Raw genomic sequence first — 19,929 nt, forward strand, 5'->3', positions numbered from 1 at the left:
GTTGTTGTGGTGGCTATTTTTCTTTAACCCCCCCCCCCCCCCCCCCCCACACACACACACACACACACACACACAAAGTATTTATTGATATGTTTATTTTATTTTATTTGTCAATTATATGCCATTTTTCATCAATATCATATTTGCAGGCCGGCCATCCATATTCTCCGCAAAGGCGTCTTTATTATACTGCCCCCTTGTGGGCAAGGTGCACACACCAGAAGGACGCACACAATGTCCATTGAATCAAAGCATGATGCACAAACTGCTTCATTGTTTGTAATCTATTTAAGGATGATATCACTGCATGTTTTTAGAAAGTAATACACTGTAGAGTGCTATTTTTCCTATTAAAAAAACAATGTTACATATTTTTGGGGTGGTTGAAACTTGGAACGAATTAATGACATTTCCATTTATTTCAATGTGGAAAGTTGATGTGACGCACGAGTGATTTAAGTCAAGCTACCACTGTTCATGAATATTATAATAATTCCTACAACTTCGTGCTAGTCCAACTAAGTTTACTGTATTTCCACGTAAAAACACTCCAACAACAGCGCCTTTCTGTGCTTGTAGATTTGAAAAAAAACACGTTCTTCATTATATTGCTAACAAAATAAATAGAATCTCTAGAACCACATATCTTCATCATCACTATCATTACACAGTCTATCACTTGCTTCCTGAAGGTGCTTCAGAGCCTGCGGTGAGGCTGGTAAGAGTCCAGGTAGGGGTCTTGGAGGTAGGGGTCCTCCTCCACCAGAGGCGAGTGGTCGCGGCTGCGTTGGGAACCCGACGACAACCGGCGGCGACTCGTCCTGGCCCGCTCGTTCCGCAGGTTCTGGTCAGCCGGCATCAGGCTGTGACGCTCCACGGGCGACGTCGCATTGGGGCTGATGTTGCGCTTACGTTGGGCCTGTTTGGATGAAAACAGCGCGTATTGGGATGATAAAAATAAAAAAAAAGATTTTCATAAAATCTATTTTTTTTTTGTAAAATAGTAACTTGTGGGCGAGCTTGACCTGAACGACGGCGGGATACGGCGAAAGTGCGGCGGAGCTCAAGTTGCGACCCGGCGTGGTATTGAGGGCGGGGGCGTGCGTGGCTCGCCAGTACGCCTCCAGGTAGTCGGCCAGGTGCTCGCAGGCGTCTTCCAGCTGGTTCTCGTCCAGGATGATGTCAAACATTTCCTGTCGTGGGGGAAGGGATGAGCACAAGTGGCGGTAAAATGACGTCCAAAAATGTGGGTACCTACAGACGGACACTGGGAAAGTTTATCAGCCGCCACCAGCTGCACGTTCAAGTGCTTGCTTTGAGATTTGCCTCGAGATTTGATCAGACGATGGAGGACCTGAAGGAAAACCACAATCAGCATGCGTAGCCCCTTTCCCGCGGACCATCATTTATCTGCCTGTGCTCAACCTTGGGCGAGGACACCTTGACGTGGACCAGGATGGGCGCCAACGAGGTCTTGACCAGCTGCGCCGGGTGGTTGACGGTGTCGGCGTCCAGCACCACCAGCTGCAGCGAGCGGGCCAGCTCGAAGATGCGCTCGATCTCGCTCTGTACCTCGGCTACGCCGGCATTAATGACACATCAAAGACAACTTGTAGAGGCACACGAAAGACAAATCAAACATCTTAAACTTGCCCAAGACATCTCAAAGACACATCCAAACACCAAAAAGACACATAAACGGCATTGCTAAGACGTATTCAAGACACCCAAGACAATCCAAGATACAGGAAGGACACTTTAAATACACGCCAAAGACATCAAAGACATCCATCGGACACAGTCACGACAACTCAGACAAATGCAAGGCCACTCCGAGACACCCAAGATGTATCAAAGAAATTAGGATGCCTCACAGACAATAAGGACACATCAATAAAACACCCAAGACACATCAAATGCGTAAAATTCATCCAAGAAATAAGAAAAATCACTAAGGCACATCAAATAAACAACCAAGACGCTAAGACACTCCCAAACAATACACTTTAAAGACAGGTCAAAAAGGCACCTACATCTAAGACATGATAGATAAATGTAAGGCAACACAGAGAATCAAAAAAAAATAAAAATCATCGAAATTCCAAAAGATACATCAAAGACATGTCACATCAAAACACCTACACATCTCAAAGATGAATCAAAGACACATCAAAATCGTAAAAACACAGACTAAGCCAATGCACCTCAAAGACACATCACCTACAACTCAACGGTGCATCACACATGGATCCAAGACACAACCAAACCACATCAAAGACACCCACAGTAGTAACAGCAAAGGCATTAACTATAATACAAGTCCACTTCCAAGTCTTATGAAAGAAAGCGCTCTCAACGACACATCAAAGACACATCTGACACCATAAGGAAACACCCACATCAACGGCGCCTCAGTGAGAATCTCAAAAACATGAAACAGAAGTGCAGGACACATCCAAGACACATCAAGAAAACTCCCGACACACACAAAAGGAAACAAAGACACATGCACATCATTGAGTGAGGGCGTTACCAATGCTGGAGCGGTTGTTGGACCTCTCAATGATGGCGCGCTTACTGGGGTTGTTTAGTACTGACCTCTTGGCCAACGATATGTCGGCCGTCACCCTGGTGATGGAGACCCTGCCAACGCAAGACGCCGCCCGTCACCTGACCTCAAAGACACGCGCGTGCGCGCGAGGGCCTCACCTGCCGTCGAACCTGTGCTTCAGGAAGTCGAACAGCGCCTTCTGCATCATGTCGGTCACCTGCAAAGACGGAAGGTGTGTGTGAGTGTGTAAGGTTCCGTAACAGGCTTACATGAATGTACTTTTGTGTATAGTCCAAACGTTTTCTGTATTCTCTTTTTGCTTTTTTTTAGTGAACACACTTTTACACAGACGGCTGTTTCCATGACGACGGCAGCAAATGGGACAAGGATCGGGACTCCATGACAACAGACTCACTAACCCATCATGGTGATGATTATAAATATTAACGATCACGACGGAATCAAAGTCCATAGTCCTACCTCGTAGCCTTTAAGTGACGGGCCCACCAGGACCACCGGCCTCATGGACGGGACCACGTCATATGGGGGCACGTGCTCGGCCTAAACAGGAGGCGTTTGCTTACAAAAGTGCAATATTTGTGCACAAAAAGGGACATCATTGATCATAAAAACTTTGAGCCCAAAACACAAAATGGCATATTTGACCACAAATGTACACGATTTGTGCACTAAGTGCAGTATTTGTAAACAAAATTGACATTGATCACAAAAAGTTTTCATTTAGTACAAATATTTTTGACTGAAAACATGAAATATTGTCATAAAATGCCACATTTATGCACAAAAGGGCAATATTTACACACAAAAAGGGGCATAAAGTTTGGATTTTTGTGCAAAAATATTCTATTTTGCCCCTGAAACACTATGTGGCATATTTGACCATAAAAATGCAATATTTGTGGACGGAAAATGACATCATTGATCACAAAATGTTTTTATTTTGGACAAAATTATTATAACTTTGCCCTCAAAATGCGACATACAGTAATGTCACAAAAAAGTTGTATCATTGCACCAAAGTGAATTTTTTTGTAACAAAAGTCTATCTAAAAGTCTTTCTTTTTTTTTAAATGACCTCTAAAAAATAAAAAATGTCCTACTCACCAGTTTTTGTTTCTGCTTTCCTGTAGACGGCAAGAAAGTCCGGATGAGGAAAACGCACATAAAACAAAACAAACCAGACCAGATTATGTAGCACCAGACCGGGTACAACCAGCTAATACGAGATCAAACCTGTTAACACCAGATCAGAACAGGAGAAAACCAGTTTTAACCAACCTGCACTGCTTGGCGTACTCTTGAAGGTTCCTGACATGATGTCCCCTAAACTGGACGACGAGTTCCCACTGGGCTTGTTTTGACCACTGGAACAAAAGTGACAAAAGAACATGAATAATAATCCAAATAATGATGATAAGAAAAGGACGGAGGCGTGATATGGACCCGTGGAAGCGTCCTCGCTTGTTGTCGTGCTGCAGGCGAATGTTTTCCAGCTTGAGAGGACTCGGAACGAAGCCCACGTCGCATCCTTCTTTCACCAGCCGACCGATCCACCACTCGTTGTTGTACTTCTGCATGCGCACAAACAAAAATATACAACTTTTTTTCCACTTGAAAATATACACTTTTTAAATAAAAAAAAATAATACATTTTTGAATCTAAAACTTAATTCCTGAAACTATCCACTTTTGTTGAGATTTATTTGAAAGGGGACACAGAACGTGGTTTAAAACTTGGTTTGAAAAGCTAGAATTAGCCAGCATTTAGTTCTGCCTACTATTTAATTAGGGTGTAATTACACTGTCAGCCACTAGATGGTGACACACTATTACATTTGCCACTGTGTAAATTTGAAAGAAAATTTAAAACAGGAAGTATTTCAAGCACAGCCTAGTTTTTGTTGTGTTTTGTTTTTGAATATCAGTCCTCTTCAATCCTGCTTTTTACGCCTACAGAAAGTGACGGCATTTTATGATGGACATCTTTGAGCCTAATTATTATACGCATATTGTGCATATTTTCATGAAAAAAAAGGGACCTCTTTGATGTGGAGAAAGTCCTTGGCATCAAAGGAGACGGCGGTGCCTCCAACGGGGACGTCCGGGTCCACAGCTCCGCAGTAGCTGACGTTTGTCCTCACAGCGAACGCCACCGCTTTGCACTGCGCCGCACATCACAACATTTCCAAGAAACTCCCAAGATAAGTTCAGATAAGGAGGCGCCGGTGTATGGAAACGGACCTTGGCCCTCTCCAGCTGGATCTGCGCTTGCTGCTCGCGCTCCTGCCTGCCGCCCTGCTTGTCCTCCTCCAGGGAAACGTCCGAGTCGGACTGTCGGCTCGTGTACGAGTCGGCAGAACCCTGCAAAACCAAAGAAGAAGAAGAACCAATGAAGAAGAAGAAGAGGGAAGCCGAGCCGGTGAGCTGATGTTTATTTCATGACGTCGCTCTTTCATGTGGCGTAATCAAAGCGTGTAAACATAATGGCGGGCCATCACCGGCACGCTTCATCCACCTTCAAACATCCCATAGTCGCTAACCGGCGTTGCCATGACAACCGCCAGCCATCATGTCAGTGAAGGATGTGCACCTGACAGTCGTCAGGAAGCTGAAATGTGACGCAGATGCTAATGCGCTAATGAGAACGAGCAATTTTCATTAGGTACAATTTTCATCCAGCAACAATTATCATTTGCCAAAATGTTTATTGAGCACAATTTTTGTCAAGAACATCTTTGGCATAACTTTCATCCAACGCACAGACACACGGCTTCATATAATCGGGCTTGATAGCATTGTAGTGGTTAGCGTAGCACGACACTTGAAGTTTATCTCAACTTCCTGTTATGTCTGAGGGCCTATCGGCGGAGGGGTTTAAAGGTTAAAAGCATTCTTGTAGGATGGCGTTGGTTAGCGACCGTCGCTATACGCTAACCAGCTTGCTCTAAAAATAGCAAGCACACTTACCACTGCGACTTCTTATGCGTTGTGAATTGGATTTCAGTATTTCATACAACAATCTTTTATAGAAAGTAATATTAAAACCATTCAGGTGAAAATTATTATTATTTTTGCTGTAAATGTTTTTTTTTCCTACTAAAAATTTTTTTTCTTTGCAATGTTAAGAAAACTGTAAAAATCACAACTTTATTTTTGTTCAGTTTTTTTAATTCCTCCTAAAATTATGTTTCATTGGCAAACAAATATTTTTTGCATTATTTAAAAAACTGCTCTTGTAATCATTACATGTTTTAATATTGACTACTTTGTTCGTTACTCGCACTAGTATGACTCATGAAAAGTATTATTTTCTTATAAAATCTTGTCTTAACCCTTGTAATGCTCATTTTTGCTTAATACGATTATTCTTACTAATAACTTTTTTTGAGGAAAAAAAATACTTAATAACCTTTTTGGTCGTAAATATTGCCTTTCTTCTCACATGCACATGTATTATTTGTAAACAAAGTTGTAGTTATAACAAGAGATGACATTAACATGCATCGTAGACTCACCGTCTCCCAGTCATCAAATCCATCCGGGTACAAGCTGTCGTACATCTACAAGGAAATTCAATTTCCTTCACGCGCACTCAAAAACAAGCAGAAGACCAAGACAAATGTATTTTTCTCTTCTCCGTGAGTGAAGGCAGCCAATTGCCTCCCGTCTGCAAACAAGCTGACCACACAGTCGGCAGCGTCCTCATTGGCTGAGGACCAGGAAGTAGACGAGCGACTGCTGTGTAATCGCTTGGCGCGTGCGCGCGCGTGTGTGTGTGAGAAAGTGAGAGAGACATGCTGAGTGATGCGAACATGTAAAGTGAATTCCGAGATGTGTTTCGCAATTGAGATGTGCAGTTAGCTTGCTAGCTAAACCCCTTTTTTTTTTGGGTGGTGGGTAATCCGCGAGCGTACATTCCAGCCACCTGAGGCTTTAAGTGCATATATTTATGTGGCTTTAAATTGTAGTTATGTGTAGGTATAAGAAAAAAAACTAAATTAAGTAAGATCCATGTTTCCAGGTTGTAGTAGTGGTGTTTGATTGACAGTTGAATGGGGCGGGGCTTTAGCGCATTCGAAGAACATGAGAACGGCTTGATTTTTCTACTTGGCTTTTTTTTTTTTTTTTAATCTTTCAAATCTAACAGGATTGTAAATAGTTAAATGTGCGTTACCTGTCTGAGGATGAAGCTGGTGGATGTGGTGCTGCCGTCCGATCTCTTCAGTCGACTCCTCCTGGAGTACGTAGCGCCGTTCACCTGAAACGCAACAAAAGACAAAGCAAAATGGACATTTTCATACAGAAACAAACTCAGAAAATACAGTAAGATGCTAAGCAAATTAGCAACAAAGTGGTTTTGATCCTTTGTAAGAAATAGTTGGTAGTTTAGCATAAAACTACATGTATACACAATATTTCTGATCTATTCAATTATATACAAAGGATAGTAAAATAAAGTCAAATAAAAAAAAGTCTAAATTGGGCAAAACCTCGAATCAAATCAGACCAACTTCACTTTTAAGTCACTCAACGTAATAGTTGCTTGCTAGCAACTTATGACTTTTCCAACCTATTTATTCATCCAACGATACGCAATGGATCGAAAAAGAAAGAAAAAAAAAACAATAATTGGAGAAACCTCTGAATGAATTATACGAATTTGACTTTTAAGTCGCTTATCGTGATTGTTGCTGGTTAGCATCTTATGATATTTCGGATCTATTAAACAATACATAAATAAATAAGTAAATTGGGGGGGAAAGAAAATCAAATTAAAAATCATGAAACTTTAATGTTCAAATTCACAAATGGATTTGGTTTATCATTAGCAATAGCTGCCTGCTAATTAGCATCTTACAATATTTCCAATCTATTTAACAACACACATTGGATCCAAAAATAAAGCTAACAAATTTCACCTTTAAGTTACTTATCGTGATAATTGCTACTGAAGACTAAACTGAAATGTAAAAGAGTCGGAAATTTGCTGTTAGCATTCTACGACAGTTCCAATCTACTTAACAAATGCTATACAAGAAAAAAATATATATATTTGGTAAAATTCCGAACTAGAGCCACACGTACTCCACATTTTTGGGTATTGCTTCTGAACATTATCTTTACCTTTATACATTAATAGCATGTAAAGGTTTTCTGGTGTTTGCCAGTGAGCATCTTTATCCAGTGACCTACTTTGAAGTGAGAGGGGGGTCTGCACCTGAACTGTTGGGGTGTCAGTGAGGGGGTCTGCGAGAGGCAGTGATTAAAGGCATCCTTTTTCTTTGCCCCAGAAAAAAATTGCTTTCTGTTTATTCATTGGATACAGTTGTAATTATAAACCACTTCATTAGATACGCCTTCAAAAAAAAAAAGTATTTGCAGGCGCACCTGATAACGTGGATTGTGAGGGCCCATATAAACATTTTAATAACAATATCAATAATGTATGAACAATGTTACCGTACCTGGAAGGCTGCCTTGTGCGCTGCGTCCGCCGGCCCGTGTCTGCCGTAGATGTGCCGGGACATGTCAGCCAGCTCGTCGGTCCAAGGCGGAGGCTGCCGCTCGGCGCCGCCCCACTCCGGCGGCTGCTGCCCGGCGTGCGGACCCGACGCCACGGCAGGCTCCAGCTTGGTTTCGCCTTGACAACGCTGGGAGGTTGTCTGTCCGTCTGTCCGTGCGTCCGTGCGTGCGGTTGGAGCTGCTGCTGCTCAGCTTTAAAGATGCTGAAGCGCAAAAGTGGCAGCAAGCCCAGCCCCGCTGCTCGTGATGCGTTCACTGACCTTAACAAACGTCACGACTACCTAGCGTACGGCGATGATGCGTTCACTGACCGCACGTATATCACAAATGTCAGTTAAACACAAGCGCTACATAAAAACATGTATCCAGGTCGTGAGATATACACTTTTTTTTTTTAGATTTCGACATGAGCTCACGACCACATAATTTTAATAGTCACGTGTTCACCGACCACAGAAAATATTTGTATTAAAATAACTCTTCAAATGTTTTTGTTGAAAATCCAGTCATCACGTGCTTCCTTTGCAAAGCATCAATCACAATTCTATTAATCATAATTCATATACATAAAACGTTTTTGCAGCCATGACGTGTTTGCTTAACGCGGTAAATTTCAGTGCTTCTGAGTTTAACATTAAAATAAAATTACAGTTCAGTCAAAGTTCGCCCACCACCAAAACTATAATGTTGACCTAATACACATTTTAATAAACAAAAATTTCTTAATGGCGCATTCACTGACCACCTAATACGATTTTTTTTCAATATGCAGGTTTTGTTTTGCAAAAGTATGCTAATCCTTTCAAATTAAACAATTCGATAATTTAAAACAATCATTTATTAATCAATCGATGAAAAAAATCTTACAAAAATGGTTTTTTTTTTTAATTATAATTTTTTGTAGCTTCTCAATTCTACCCAGTAAATCTTTTAATCATCGTCATCTACAACCATGATTGAGTCACACCTAAAACATCTCCAAATGAGTTCTAATACTCAGTTTAGAGTTCAACCTTCAGTCGTAGAATTTACGCAGGGCACTTGAAGGCAACACCACAAAAGGCAGCAGCTGCGACACCGGTGGGAACCGATCGAACCGAAGGATCCCCGTGGCCACGTGACGTCATGAAGGGAAGAGCAGCAGCAGCAGCTCTATAAAAAGGTCACCACGGGTGAATAAATGATGACCAGCTAACAAGCCGCCATCTTAGACGTGCACCTGCACCCATGAATATAAACAGCCACACTCTAGTTTGTTTATTATTATTATTATTTTTTATTATCTGGAAGAACATCTTAAAAGTTATAAAAGGGTAAAAGAGCACTTTTCTGGAATATATACACATTTATTATTATTATTCTTTCTTATAGTTGACAAGCAGTAGCAGCACACCTGTGTCACGCATGTGTTGATCCGCAGGTGGACAAGGCATCCAGTGGTAAATACATGTGTACAAAGCTAAGGTGCGACTGTACATAGAAAATACACAAAAGAAGAAGAATATGTTGCTGTACAGCACGGGGGTACAAAAAGGATGGTGGCTGATTTTCATTGGGGATTGCTTTCGAGGGCGGATTGTCAGGTGTTTAAGGCTTGTCTGATTTCCTGCAAACCCGGCGGCTTCATTTCAAGTCGCAAGTCGCAGCATAGCGGCGTGAAAGGGGCTTCTGACACTTGCGTCGAAAGTTGGTAAGTTTGCAGGTTGACTTAACACTGCCCAACGTTCCGTGTCAGTACTTTACATACCGGGCAGCGGTGTTAAAGGGGCTTCTGATACTTGAAAATTTACAAGTTAACTTCAACCTTACACGCACTTCAAAGCCCCTGTTCTTCCTTACACACAGACTGGGACCACTAAGTGGGGTTTGGGGTTCTGATAGGGGAACGCCAGCTATCATGGACAGCATGAAAGGGGATTCTTCTAACTACTTTTGTCAGAACCTTTAACATTCATGGTAATTTTTTTAACCCCGCTGATTTATGTCAACGACATGGAGTGGAAAAGCTGTGAAAAAGCTAAGCCAACTCCCCAATTCGGTGTTGCTAACTTACACGAATAAAAGCCATACGCTGCTTGCTGGGCAGTGTGAAAGGGGATTCACAGTATACACACCCAAAAAGTGGTGGCTAAAGAACACAGCAGTTGATGCAGCAGAAAATGGATGACATCAGAAGCTCCAAATTTGCAGGCTGACTTCAACTCCACTGTTGCGGGTTGGTACCTTTCACACAAGAGTGGTGACACCGAGCGGAAAAAACAACAACTTTAACAAGTCATGTTAAAGGAACAACATGGGAAGATGGACATTTTGCAGATCAAATTCAACTCTATATTCCTGCTTCTGTACCTTACACACAGTTGGCAGCAACACAGGGGCAGCTTTAATGGACAGCGTGAAAGGCACATCAGATGCCTGGCGTTTTGCAAATCAAAACCCCTGCCATTCCCTCAGTGTACCTTACACACAAACTGTAGCCCAGTATTGAGATATGGGCGAGCCTTGGCAGCATGAAAGGGGCTTCTGATACCAATTTTCATTGAAATGTGGAAAATAAATTGATTTACTTCACCTCCCAGCACCAATTGCCCTTGTTGCTACCTTTCAAACAGAACAGCCTTACAAAAAGCATGACTGGCAGTGTGAAAGGGGCTTCTGATACCAAATTAGGTCGGAAGGTGGAACATTCACAGGTCGTCTTTCTTTTGGAACAGCAACACACATTTTTTTCAACAGCGAGAAAAGGGTTTCACGGCGCACACGCGGGAAACAGACAGAAAGTACTGTGAGAATGCGCAGGTCGACTTCAACCACTCGTTTAAGATGACGATAAAAAACTGAACAAAACGAGTTTGGTATTAAAAGACACAAAGTGGGAAAATGGGCGTGTCCGTGTTCACCATGGGGACCGTTTAAACCAGGAAGTTGCCATCAGGTGGACCAGGACACACACACACACACACACACACACCCCGGTACAACCTACTGTTGTGTTTAGAGGAGGGGCTGCTGGTAGTACGCCCCTTGCACCTGCGGTTGGTGGTGCTGTGGGGCGGCAGCGGGAGCGGGGTAGGACACAGGCGGCACGCCGTTGTTATGATAGGCCGACATGTCGACGGGCATCTGGTAACCGCTGCCGCCGGCTGCCTGGCTCATGTAGTGCTGATGGGAGTTGATGCTGCTGCTGTCAATGCAACAGATTACATCTTTGACATTTTGGAGGACTTTAATCTTGAGTGCACAGGTTGGCATGACAACGTTGTTATTTTTTCTATTTGTATAAAATGCTCTTTTTCTTTTGTACAAAAAAATAAAAATGAGATTTAAAAAAATATATACAAATAAAATCCTGCTTTATTCTCATTAGTATGATTTGTATTTTTAGTTAAAAAATATATAAATATATATACATTTTTTAAAAACTTTTTTATAACATTTAAAAAAAAAAACGTTTTTTTTTTTTAATTTTTGGAAACTAATACAAAATGCACCCATCTTTTTTGTATTTTAGTACTAAGACGACTCTCCTTGAAAATACAAAAATGACTATTTGCATATTTTCTTGCACTTATAATATTTAATTTATAATATTTATAATAATTCCTGACATTTGTAATATTATAATATTACTTTTTTTTTATCTCATACAAATGAGTACATTTTACTTGATAAACAATGTACCTTTACTTAAAAAAAAAAAAAAACTGGCTGATTCTAAATATCTGCTTACTGTCTGGCGGTGTAAAATATGTTGATTTCTTTCTCACCTCATGTAGGTTGGCACTGCAGCTTGGTGGTTGTTGGGAAGTGAATGCAGCGCCCCCGGCTGGTCGTTGGGCAAACTGTAGGCCTGAGGTGGGGGCATCGACGGGGGCAGATAAGCAGTGGCGGTAGCAGGGGCAGTTGTTTGGTAGCCCTGAATACAACAATGAGTTAGAATTTTCTTTAAAAAAGATAAGAATAAAATTGTACTTTTTCTAGATAAAAACTTTAAAGCATTTTTTTAAGGAACAAATTTGCTACTGGACGAGAAATGAATTAATAGTTTTTGAGGAAAAATGTGAACTATTATTACAAGAATAAAGCAGTTTTTTTTTTTTAAATTGAAGTCTTAATTTTTCAAGTTAAAAATTGAAATTATAACAATAAGTTTAATATATAACATAAATTAATATTTTTGGGAAACAAGGTGAATATCATGTAGAATAAAGTTGAATTTAAAATTTTATTAATATATTATTATATCTCATAAAAATAAAACATTTTCCTGATAGCATTTTTTAAACAGTTTTATCATCATATTTGAAAGCTGCGACTTAATTTTCAAACGATTTTGCTCACTCGGGTGTTACAGTTGGAGGAGTAGGACTGAGGGCGCCACGTGCGCGCTGCCCCATGAAGAGGACATTCCGAAATCTCCCGGGAGGAACGCAAACATCGATCACCGTGGATAAAAAGAGGCAGAGATGGCAAAACGGCAGGCAGCCTCTCCAGGGAGGGGAAGAAAAAAAGGCCTTACTTAAATAAAACATGCATGAAAATAAAACCGCATCAACAGAGTCAAGATGCCATCAAATAAATAATTCTGCTGGATAACGTTTGGCCTGTCAATCAAGCGCGAACATTCCTTTGCATGACTTTGTTCGCCAGCGTTCCATCGACTCGTCACGCTTGACGAGACGAGAGATGAGGCTCAGTCGGGCGTGCTGAGGGATTATTTCGATTCTCACGCCACTTACTATTAAGAAATTGCAAGGAACAATTCCATGATAGTGAATGCACGACACGTCTGAGTTACACACACACGCTCATGTGGACTTTTTTCATCATTTCTAGCCCAAGTCGGGTAATTTATGAGGGTCTTTTCCACTCCATGCGTGTGCGCCGTTCTGACCTGCATGCTGGTTGCGGGGGCCGCGGCTCCAAACTGGGACACCTTAGAGTAGTTCTGGTACAGCGGCAACTCGTTCATGAGCTTGTTGTACAATTCCAGAGCTTCCAGAACCTTCACGTTGAGGTCCGACAGCTCCGAGTGCTTTCTGTAGCCACACATGAGAAGGGGGAGATTATTTTCCCGGCTGGTCCAAAAGACGCCAATTCCACTTACCGGTCGAGCTCATCCAGCTTCTCGTCAATAATGGGGTTCATCTGCTCGCAAGCGTCTGTTTAATCACACAGAGTTGTGAGGAGTAGAATCAAGAATTGTAAATGTGTTGACATGAGTGTGAGGTTTCATACCCTCCAGCTGGATCAGCTCAGAGGGGTCCGGATTCAGATCTTTCGGGTCGGCGTTCTGCAGCATCGCCAAAGATCTGTGCATCTTCCCCTGCGATGAAGACAAACGCATTCAGCGGATTACTTACGGCAAGTCGCCGGTTCCGAAAGCGCCGGGTGGCAGAGGGAAAAAGTACACATCTCATGAGCGTGACTAAATATTCCGTGGACTGTTTTTGTTGACTCTGTAGCATATTTGTGGTTGTTCTGTTTATTTCTGTTGCTGTTTTAACTGGTACGAGAAGGAGTTTCATTGCAGTCAGTCTGACACATGATCAAGGTTATTATCATTAACCAAAACTAACATCACTAAAAACACAATTGAAAAAACATTTTAAAAATAAAACAAAAATGAGTGCTTTTACAAAAATAACTGAAATGAAATTTTATGTTTATAAACATAAACTATAATTAAAGTGAAAATGTATTTCATTTCAGTTAAATAATTCCATGCATGAGCTTTTGCTATTTATTATTTATTATTGTTATTTATTTTAAATGTATTTTTTTTCTGTATTTTTATACGGACGGAGAGAAGTATGAAGTTCCAAGACTTGTTTGACTTGTAGTTTAGTTTACTTTATAATAAAAAATTGAGTGACCCTATTATTATCTTCATATTAATACATATAAAAAAAAAAAACTTACTAAAACTAATAAAATGAATAAAAACCAACACACACGCTCTAAAAACTAGTTAAAACTAACTGAAAAAAAAAAAATAAATCTGAAGTCTAAAATAAAATAGTAACTATAATGAAAGATGGAAACCTATTATGAGCCTGCACATTATACGACACCTGTATGACATATTTACGGATACATCTACTAAATATCCTTTTGGCCATTTTGCGATGTTTTGAAATCCATAGTTATACATTTCTTGAAAAACACCAACAAATGAGACCTCGGACCTCATCAATGAAGATGGCCTGATGCTCGGCCTCAGCCTCAGCCTCAGTTTCAGGCGTGGCAATCACCTCTTCAGATTTTTTGTTTTCTGCAGACACTGAAGGAAATAAAACAAAAAACGCTGACATTAAAATAACAAACATGCAACATTGCATGGGCTCCCACAGGGGGCGCTATTAACCTGTTTCTGGTTCACTGTTCAGGTTGGCGGTGACAAAATTGGATGGAAACAGACCCACGCCAAGGTGGTTCTCGCCTTTCCACCAGTTTGGATCACTACCAGGGAGAGGAAACAGAAATATCACTCAGAAATGGATTTCTGAATTGATCACGACTGTAGCGATCAACTTGTAGCGCAGAAATGTTACAACGCTCCCATTTGGACTTGAAAGTCATCCAGATGTTGCTATGATTGTCATGCCAACCTGTCGTCCAAGACCAGGATGATTTCTCCGGCTTTGAAGGTGAGTTCGTTATCCTCGGCCGCCTCAAAGTCGTACAGCGCGCGGACCTTGCGCACATCCTGCACGGGATCGTTGTTGGCGTGGCTGGCGGGGTCGCCGGACATCGCGGGGGTCTGCTTCTGCTCCTGCAAGGACAGCTCGATGGCTGCCATGTTGGAGGAAACAAAAGATTATTCGCAGCAAAATGCATTTTAAAACAATCCTACAACACCATATCATGGCAACATTAGAATTTTTGGAAGATTTGAGCACATTTATTAAAAATAGGAATTATTTATTTTTTTCTTATCTAAATAAAGAAATCATGTGTACAGTAATCACTTGTTATTCCAGTACAAGTGCTTGATTACCTGTTGGAGGGATATTTGGTTCTAACTAGCAGTGGTACGCCATATTAACTCATTCACTGCCATTGACGTCAAAATTTCATTTGAATTATTTCTATAAATTTTACACTTTTGTAAATAAGAGTATTAAAACCTAAAAAAATGTTTTTTTTTATTATTATACATTTAGAACAGATATAAAATTTGTGATTAATCGTGAGTTAATTATTGAAGTCGTATGATTAATTACAAATGAACATTTTAATCGCCTGATGCGATTTAAAAAGAAAAGATTATTAAAAATTAGGGGCGTCAGGCGATTGATTTTTTTAAAATTGTAATTAATCGCATGACTTCACTAGTTAACTCACGATTAATCACAAATTTTATATCTGTTGTAAATGTACAATCAAAAAAAATCCAGGTTTTCACACTCTTGTTAACAAAAGTGGAAAACAATGTTAAACAAATAGAAATAGTTCAAATGAATTTTTGACGTCTATAGCCGTCAATGGCAGTGAATGCGTAAAATTAGCTAACTTTATTTGACTTGTTTTTATAGCAATAGAACAGAACATTCTGTCAAACAAAACCGTAACATTAGTCCATGTTTAAAAATGACTGCAAAATCTTACAATATAGCAAAAACGCCATGGGATGAACTAAGAGATGTTTGATTTTAAAAAAAAGTGATCCAGTGAGACTGCGATATGTCAAGTGATGACGTCAATCCAATTTGAAATAAGGCTGTTTCATAACAATGTGTCAAATGGGAATGAAGCACTGTGAATACTTTCTGGATGCATGTTTGTGTGCTTGAATCTACCTTTGGTCAGGTCGTCGTCATTGTCGTTATTCGTGGCTTTGGTCGCGGCAGGTGAGCCGCTGGACCCCTGTGGCGTACGCGCAGGACAGAAGGTCAACGAAAAGAGGAGTGAGGTTAGCTGCTTATGCTTCCTCTTCATAAAGGACCCGCCCCAGCCGTCAAACAGGCTCATCTCTGTGAAAATGTCAAACTCTCCTCTGAGAGACCAGATCTGCTTTTTCACAATTTTCAAAGGAGTCCCCGGGTATCAGAACAGTGTTACGCTTTCGTGAAAATATGCCAGCGAGAAAGAGTTAAGATTTTTACAGCATATTTCTTGTCATGCTGAAATTGGCTTGTTTGAGGGGCAGAGCTGTCTCATGAAGTTACAAGTTAGAGCCTGGTAACAGGGATGTGATTTGACCAAAGTGAAATTATCTGAAAATTTAGCCGGGGGTCCGGGGGCCGCTGGCACCCAGCTAGGTCCAGGGCAGTGCCCTGGTGGGGGGACAAGGGGGGCGAAGCCCCCCGGAGCTCATGGGTTTTCCGTGTTTTTAAGTACTTTCAATGCACTCACATGACAAAGAAATAGACAAAACAACAGCATAAATTTTCAATGTATATTGAACTATCCCATATAAAATGGCAGTTTTAATCAACTCAAAATCAGTCACATTCAAAAACATTGGACTGCCTTTGCTTTTAAAAACTATCACTGAGAATATCATCATATCTAACTAATGTGATTACTAAGTTAACACATAAATAATGTTGAAGAGTTCAAATTTCATGAACAAATAATTGTATCATGACCAAATGAAAAGTAACTCATATTAGAGCATACCACAAATGTCTTTGTTATAGCAGAAGATGTTATCTGTCGGAGTCATGTGCATACACAATGAACTACTTTAAAAAAAAAAAAAAAAAAAAATCTGAAATTTTTTTTGGGGGGGGGATAAAAAAAAGCGGAATTCCGCAAATTAGCGGAAAAATCACATCCCTGTGGTAAACATGGTTAGTTAAATGCTACTTTTGAAGGAATCTTGTTTATATTCCCCTTGATCATTTAAATATTATTTAAATGAATGAATGATTTAGATAAGAATGAACAATTAAAATATTATATACATTTTTTAAAGTTTTCAGACAAAGAGAGACAAAAGGTAGATGAAAAAGTTTAAAAATGACCTAAAACTGTCCAAAAGGTGACCATAAAATGTCCAAAAAGGAAGCGGAAAAGCAGACAATTACCATAAAATGGCCATGAATTTGCCAAAAAAGTCAGAAAAGAAAACATTCAAAAAGTAAAAAGAAAAACAAAAGAAATCTTGAAAATTGCCATAAAATGTCCACAAAATTGCCCAAAAAGTCAGAAGTTATTTAAGAAACGGCAGGAAAGAAAAGGTCCAAAAAGTAACCATGAAATGCCCCAAAACAAAAGAAGAAATTACAAAAATTACCATAAAATGCCCGCAAAATGTCAGAAAATTGATAGCACAAAGGCAGAAGAAAATGTAAAAAAAAAAATAATATCCATAAATGTCCAAAAAAGGAAGAAGAGAAGCAAAAAAAAATCCATTAAAAAATTACAATCCAAACACGGAAGATGAAAGGTAGCAGAAAATGAATCTCACAGTACAGTAATGGAGGCTGCATATTTTTGTGTTATGGTGCAGCTCTAACTAGCTCTTGGGCCCTCACTCACTACATTAGGCTAACGCTAATATACTGTTTTGTTCATCACAATAATCAAATGTTTTACGGCTACCGGCAGATTTTTGCTTATTTATTTGACCTAATATTCCTCTTGACAACAAGGTTGCTGACCCCTGCCTTTAATAAACAGTGATTCACTGTTTAAAAAAAAACATCAAAGTATACTGAAATCAGTAAATCTGACTCAGTTACACACGAGAAACTGGGGTGCTGATCGATGCTACATCCTGGCGTTACACACACAGTAAAGGGTAGCAAACCGCACGAGACTCACTTGCGATGGGAAGCTGACGCCTTCCTCTTTCAGCAATTTGATGGTGGCGCCAAGCAGGCTGAGTTGAGGGTCCCTCTGGAAATCTTCCGCCCATTCCACTATCAGCGCCTTCAGCTTGTCGCACACCTTCGAGTTTGCCTGCTGACATCAACACGCGCGCACCTTCATCATCCATTCTTTTGGCGCAAGGTGTATTTAAGACCCCTTCAATAATATGTACTGTATATTCTCGATACGTGCACCTACTTTGTTCAGGATGCTGCGCACGTCACCCGTAAACTCCCGCGAGCAGACCTCCAAGTGGAAGATTTTGCCGCAGTTGGACACGCAGGCGCCGAGCAACTGAAAGACAAAAAGATCGTATTGTGTCTGATGGTTACAGCGTGCCTCTAGTCAGCACATTGAGGCCTTGCCTTTCATGTTATACATTTGATTCTCACAGGTTGATGGTGCTGTTCTCTTTCAAAAGTATAGGTGATTTGGGGGGGGGGGGGGGGTAATGACGTTATTGGGTCTTTTATGGTCACAGGGTGGGGGACCTTGTTCTGTTTTTAAAGGTAAAAAGTAGCAATTCTATTTTACAAATACTACACATAATGTTTACATTTAAATTGCTGATAGGTTATGGTTTGTGTCTTTACTGGCCATAGGGTGGTGTCGCTGATCGCTTTGCCACTGACAAGATGATTCGATTATACACATAATAAAGTTTTGTTGCGCAAAGGACTGACATGATGTCGTAGCCTGTCCTTTATGGTAATAAAAATGGTGATACAGCACACAAACTCACATTGAGGGCCTGCAAGGCCACATGAGGCACTTTGTGGTTGACTCGCTTCATGATGGACTTCAGGCCATCCTTAGGACTGAATTCAAGAAAACAGCACAAAAATCACAACTAGAAAGACCTCGAAAATAAACAAAGCTATTCTGGAGATGCTATGCTAGTGTTTCTTTTTTTTTTTTTTGTTGCCACTATGAATGTACCCATTGGTTGTAGTTCCAATCCTATCACAGATGTCCATAATGACCTGCCAGTCTTCTGCCGTGTTGCTTTCATTGGTTGCCTTCTCTGCAAATAAAAACATCCAAGATTTCAATATACAGGGTAGGCCAAAAGTAAGTAACTTATTTAAGTGTGTCGCATTGTTTGGAAAAAGCTTGGGGAATGTTGCAGTGCTTACAACATAAAACTGTGTTTAATAAATGTATTTTTTTATATCAATAAGTGTAACGGTTATAAAATATAATGTTCAAATGTACACCTATTTTTGGATCATCCTTTATATTAAATATGTCAACACCAATGTGTTACTGGCACGTAACCATTTCATGTCACCCATAATAAACTCAATATTTGGTTCGAATGTTTGAATGCCCATCCATTTTAGATGACCCATAGGCCGTCCAATCAGGTGATAATGACACACATAAAGTCAGGTCACAAGGAGAGTGTTTATATTCCTTTGTATGCACTTTACTTCTTTAAAGCGACCATTAAGTGAGAGTTTTATCGTTTAGTCGCCCTGTTTGCACAACGATAAAAAACTTTGAAGCAACAATTTTAGCTGTCAACGGTTATTCATTACACATTACACCAGTCAACAACGAAGAAAGTCGAGCTAAGCTAATGTTAGCAACAAGTGGACCTCTGCATCAAAACAAAGGCAGCGATTCACTTACCCACATCTTGGTCAAATGGGTTTTGAGAAAAAAAAGGCATAATAGACAGTTACAACAAAGTTTCCAGGCTGGGAAAGTGTGGTTGTCAGGCAAGTTGGACGGAAAAACAGCTAAATAAATAACGTTTCCTCGTCCTATAAAGTCGCACTCGTAGGACTTCCGGAAACTTGGTCGTCTACGGCGATGCCTGATCAGTTTTTCTTTCCTCTTCCTCCTTTTTGTTTTAACGGGCAAAGTGAAATAGTGCATTACTGCCACCCAATGATCCGCAATGATTACTGCTTTGGTTTGCAAACTTTTCTCTTGATTAAACAAAATAACTATTTCATTCAGCCATTAATTAATTTACTTCCCTAGCGTATCTCACATATTTTACA

At 40.3% G+C, this 19,929-nt stretch overlaps 2 protein-coding genes across 5 annotated transcripts; both read right to left on the reverse strand.

The window, feature by feature from the left end:
- Window positions 1-84: 84 nt before the first annotated feature.
- Window positions 85-8,345, reverse strand: cacnb4a (calcium channel, voltage-dependent, beta 4a subunit). 2 transcript variants are annotated; one of them, XM_077580739.1, is made up of 14 exons: window positions 8,038-8,345; window positions 6,747-6,830; window positions 4,814-4,933; window positions 4,612-4,734; window positions 4,016-4,143; window positions 3,851-3,936; window positions 3,677-3,696; window positions 3,032-3,112; window positions 2,710-2,768; window positions 2,534-2,643; window positions 1,426-1,577; window positions 1,259-1,354; window positions 1,026-1,193; window positions 86-919 (listed from the first exon to the last, which is right to left on the reverse strand). In XM_077580739.1, the coding sequence occupies exons 1-14, from the start codon at window positions 8,098-8,100 to the stop codon at window positions 698-700; spliced, it is 1,512 nt and encodes a 503-aa protein (XP_077436865.1). In that variant the 5' UTR covers window positions 8,101-8,345; the 3' UTR covers window positions 86-697. The 2 variants fall into 2 exon arrangements, with proteins under 2 accessions (XP_077436866.1, XP_077436865.1); XM_077580740.1 differs by lacking the exons at window positions 6,747-6,830; window positions 8,038-8,345 and adding an exon at window positions 6,088-6,553 and having other exon boundaries at window positions 85-919.
- A 1,002-nt stretch (window positions 8,346-9,347) lies between these two features.
- Window positions 9,348-19,736, reverse strand: stam2 (signal transducing adaptor molecule (SH3 domain and ITAM motif) 2). 3 transcript variants are annotated; one of them, XM_077579323.1, is made up of 14 exons: window positions 19,553-19,736; window positions 18,857-18,941; window positions 18,660-18,735; window positions 18,116-18,211; window positions 17,870-18,007; window positions 15,898-15,964; window positions 14,707-14,890; window positions 14,463-14,557; window positions 14,284-14,378; window positions 13,334-13,421; window positions 13,203-13,257; window positions 12,990-13,134; window positions 11,863-12,011; window positions 9,348-11,279 (listed from the first exon to the last, which is right to left on the reverse strand). In XM_077579323.1, the coding sequence occupies exons 1-14, from the start codon at window positions 19,590-19,592 to the stop codon at window positions 11,090-11,092; spliced, it is 1,503 nt and encodes a 500-aa protein (XP_077435449.1). In that variant the 5' UTR covers window positions 19,593-19,736; the 3' UTR covers window positions 9,348-11,089. The 3 variants fall into 3 exon arrangements, with proteins under 3 accessions (XP_077435449.1, XP_077435450.1, XP_077435448.1); XM_077579324.1 differs by having other exon boundaries at window positions 9,348-11,276; window positions 17,870-18,010; XM_077579322.1 differs by having other exon boundaries at window positions 17,870-18,010; window positions 19,553-19,735.
- Between the last annotated feature and the right edge of the window lie 193 nt (window positions 19,737-19,929).

This window comes from Vanacampus margaritifer, chromosome 11 (genome assembly GCF_051991255.1).
Source record: "Vanacampus margaritifer isolate UIUO_Vmar chromosome 11, RoL_Vmar_1.0, whole genome shotgun sequence".
NCBI lineage: Eukaryota > Metazoa > Chordata > Actinopteri > Syngnathiformes > Syngnathidae > Vanacampus > Vanacampus margaritifer.

Coding starts and splice junctions, on each gene's coding strand:
- cacnb4a (XM_077580739.1), bottom strand. CDS start 8,100: ATGTCCCGGCACATCTACGGCAGACACGGGCCGGCGGACGCAGCGCAC. Junction 3,697..3,850: donor GAGTACGCCAAGCAGTGCAG/GTTGGTTAAAAC, acceptor TGCCGTCTACAG/GAAAGCAGAAACAAAAACTG. Junction 3,113..3,676: donor GAAAGCAGAAACAAAAACTG/GTGAGTAGGACA, acceptor CCTCCTGTTTAG/GCCGAGCACGTGCCCCCATA.
- stam2 (XM_077579322.1), bottom strand. CDS start 19,592: ATGCCTTTTTTTTCTCAAAACCCATTTGACCAAGATGTGG. Junction 14,379..14,462: donor GAACAGTGAACCAGAAACAG/GTTAATAGCGCC, acceptor TATTTCCTTCAG/TGTCTGCAGAAAACAAAAAA. Junction 13,422..14,283: donor AGGCCATCTTCATTGATGAG/GTCCGAGGTCTC, acceptor TCTTCATCGCAG/GGGAAGATGCACAGATCTTT.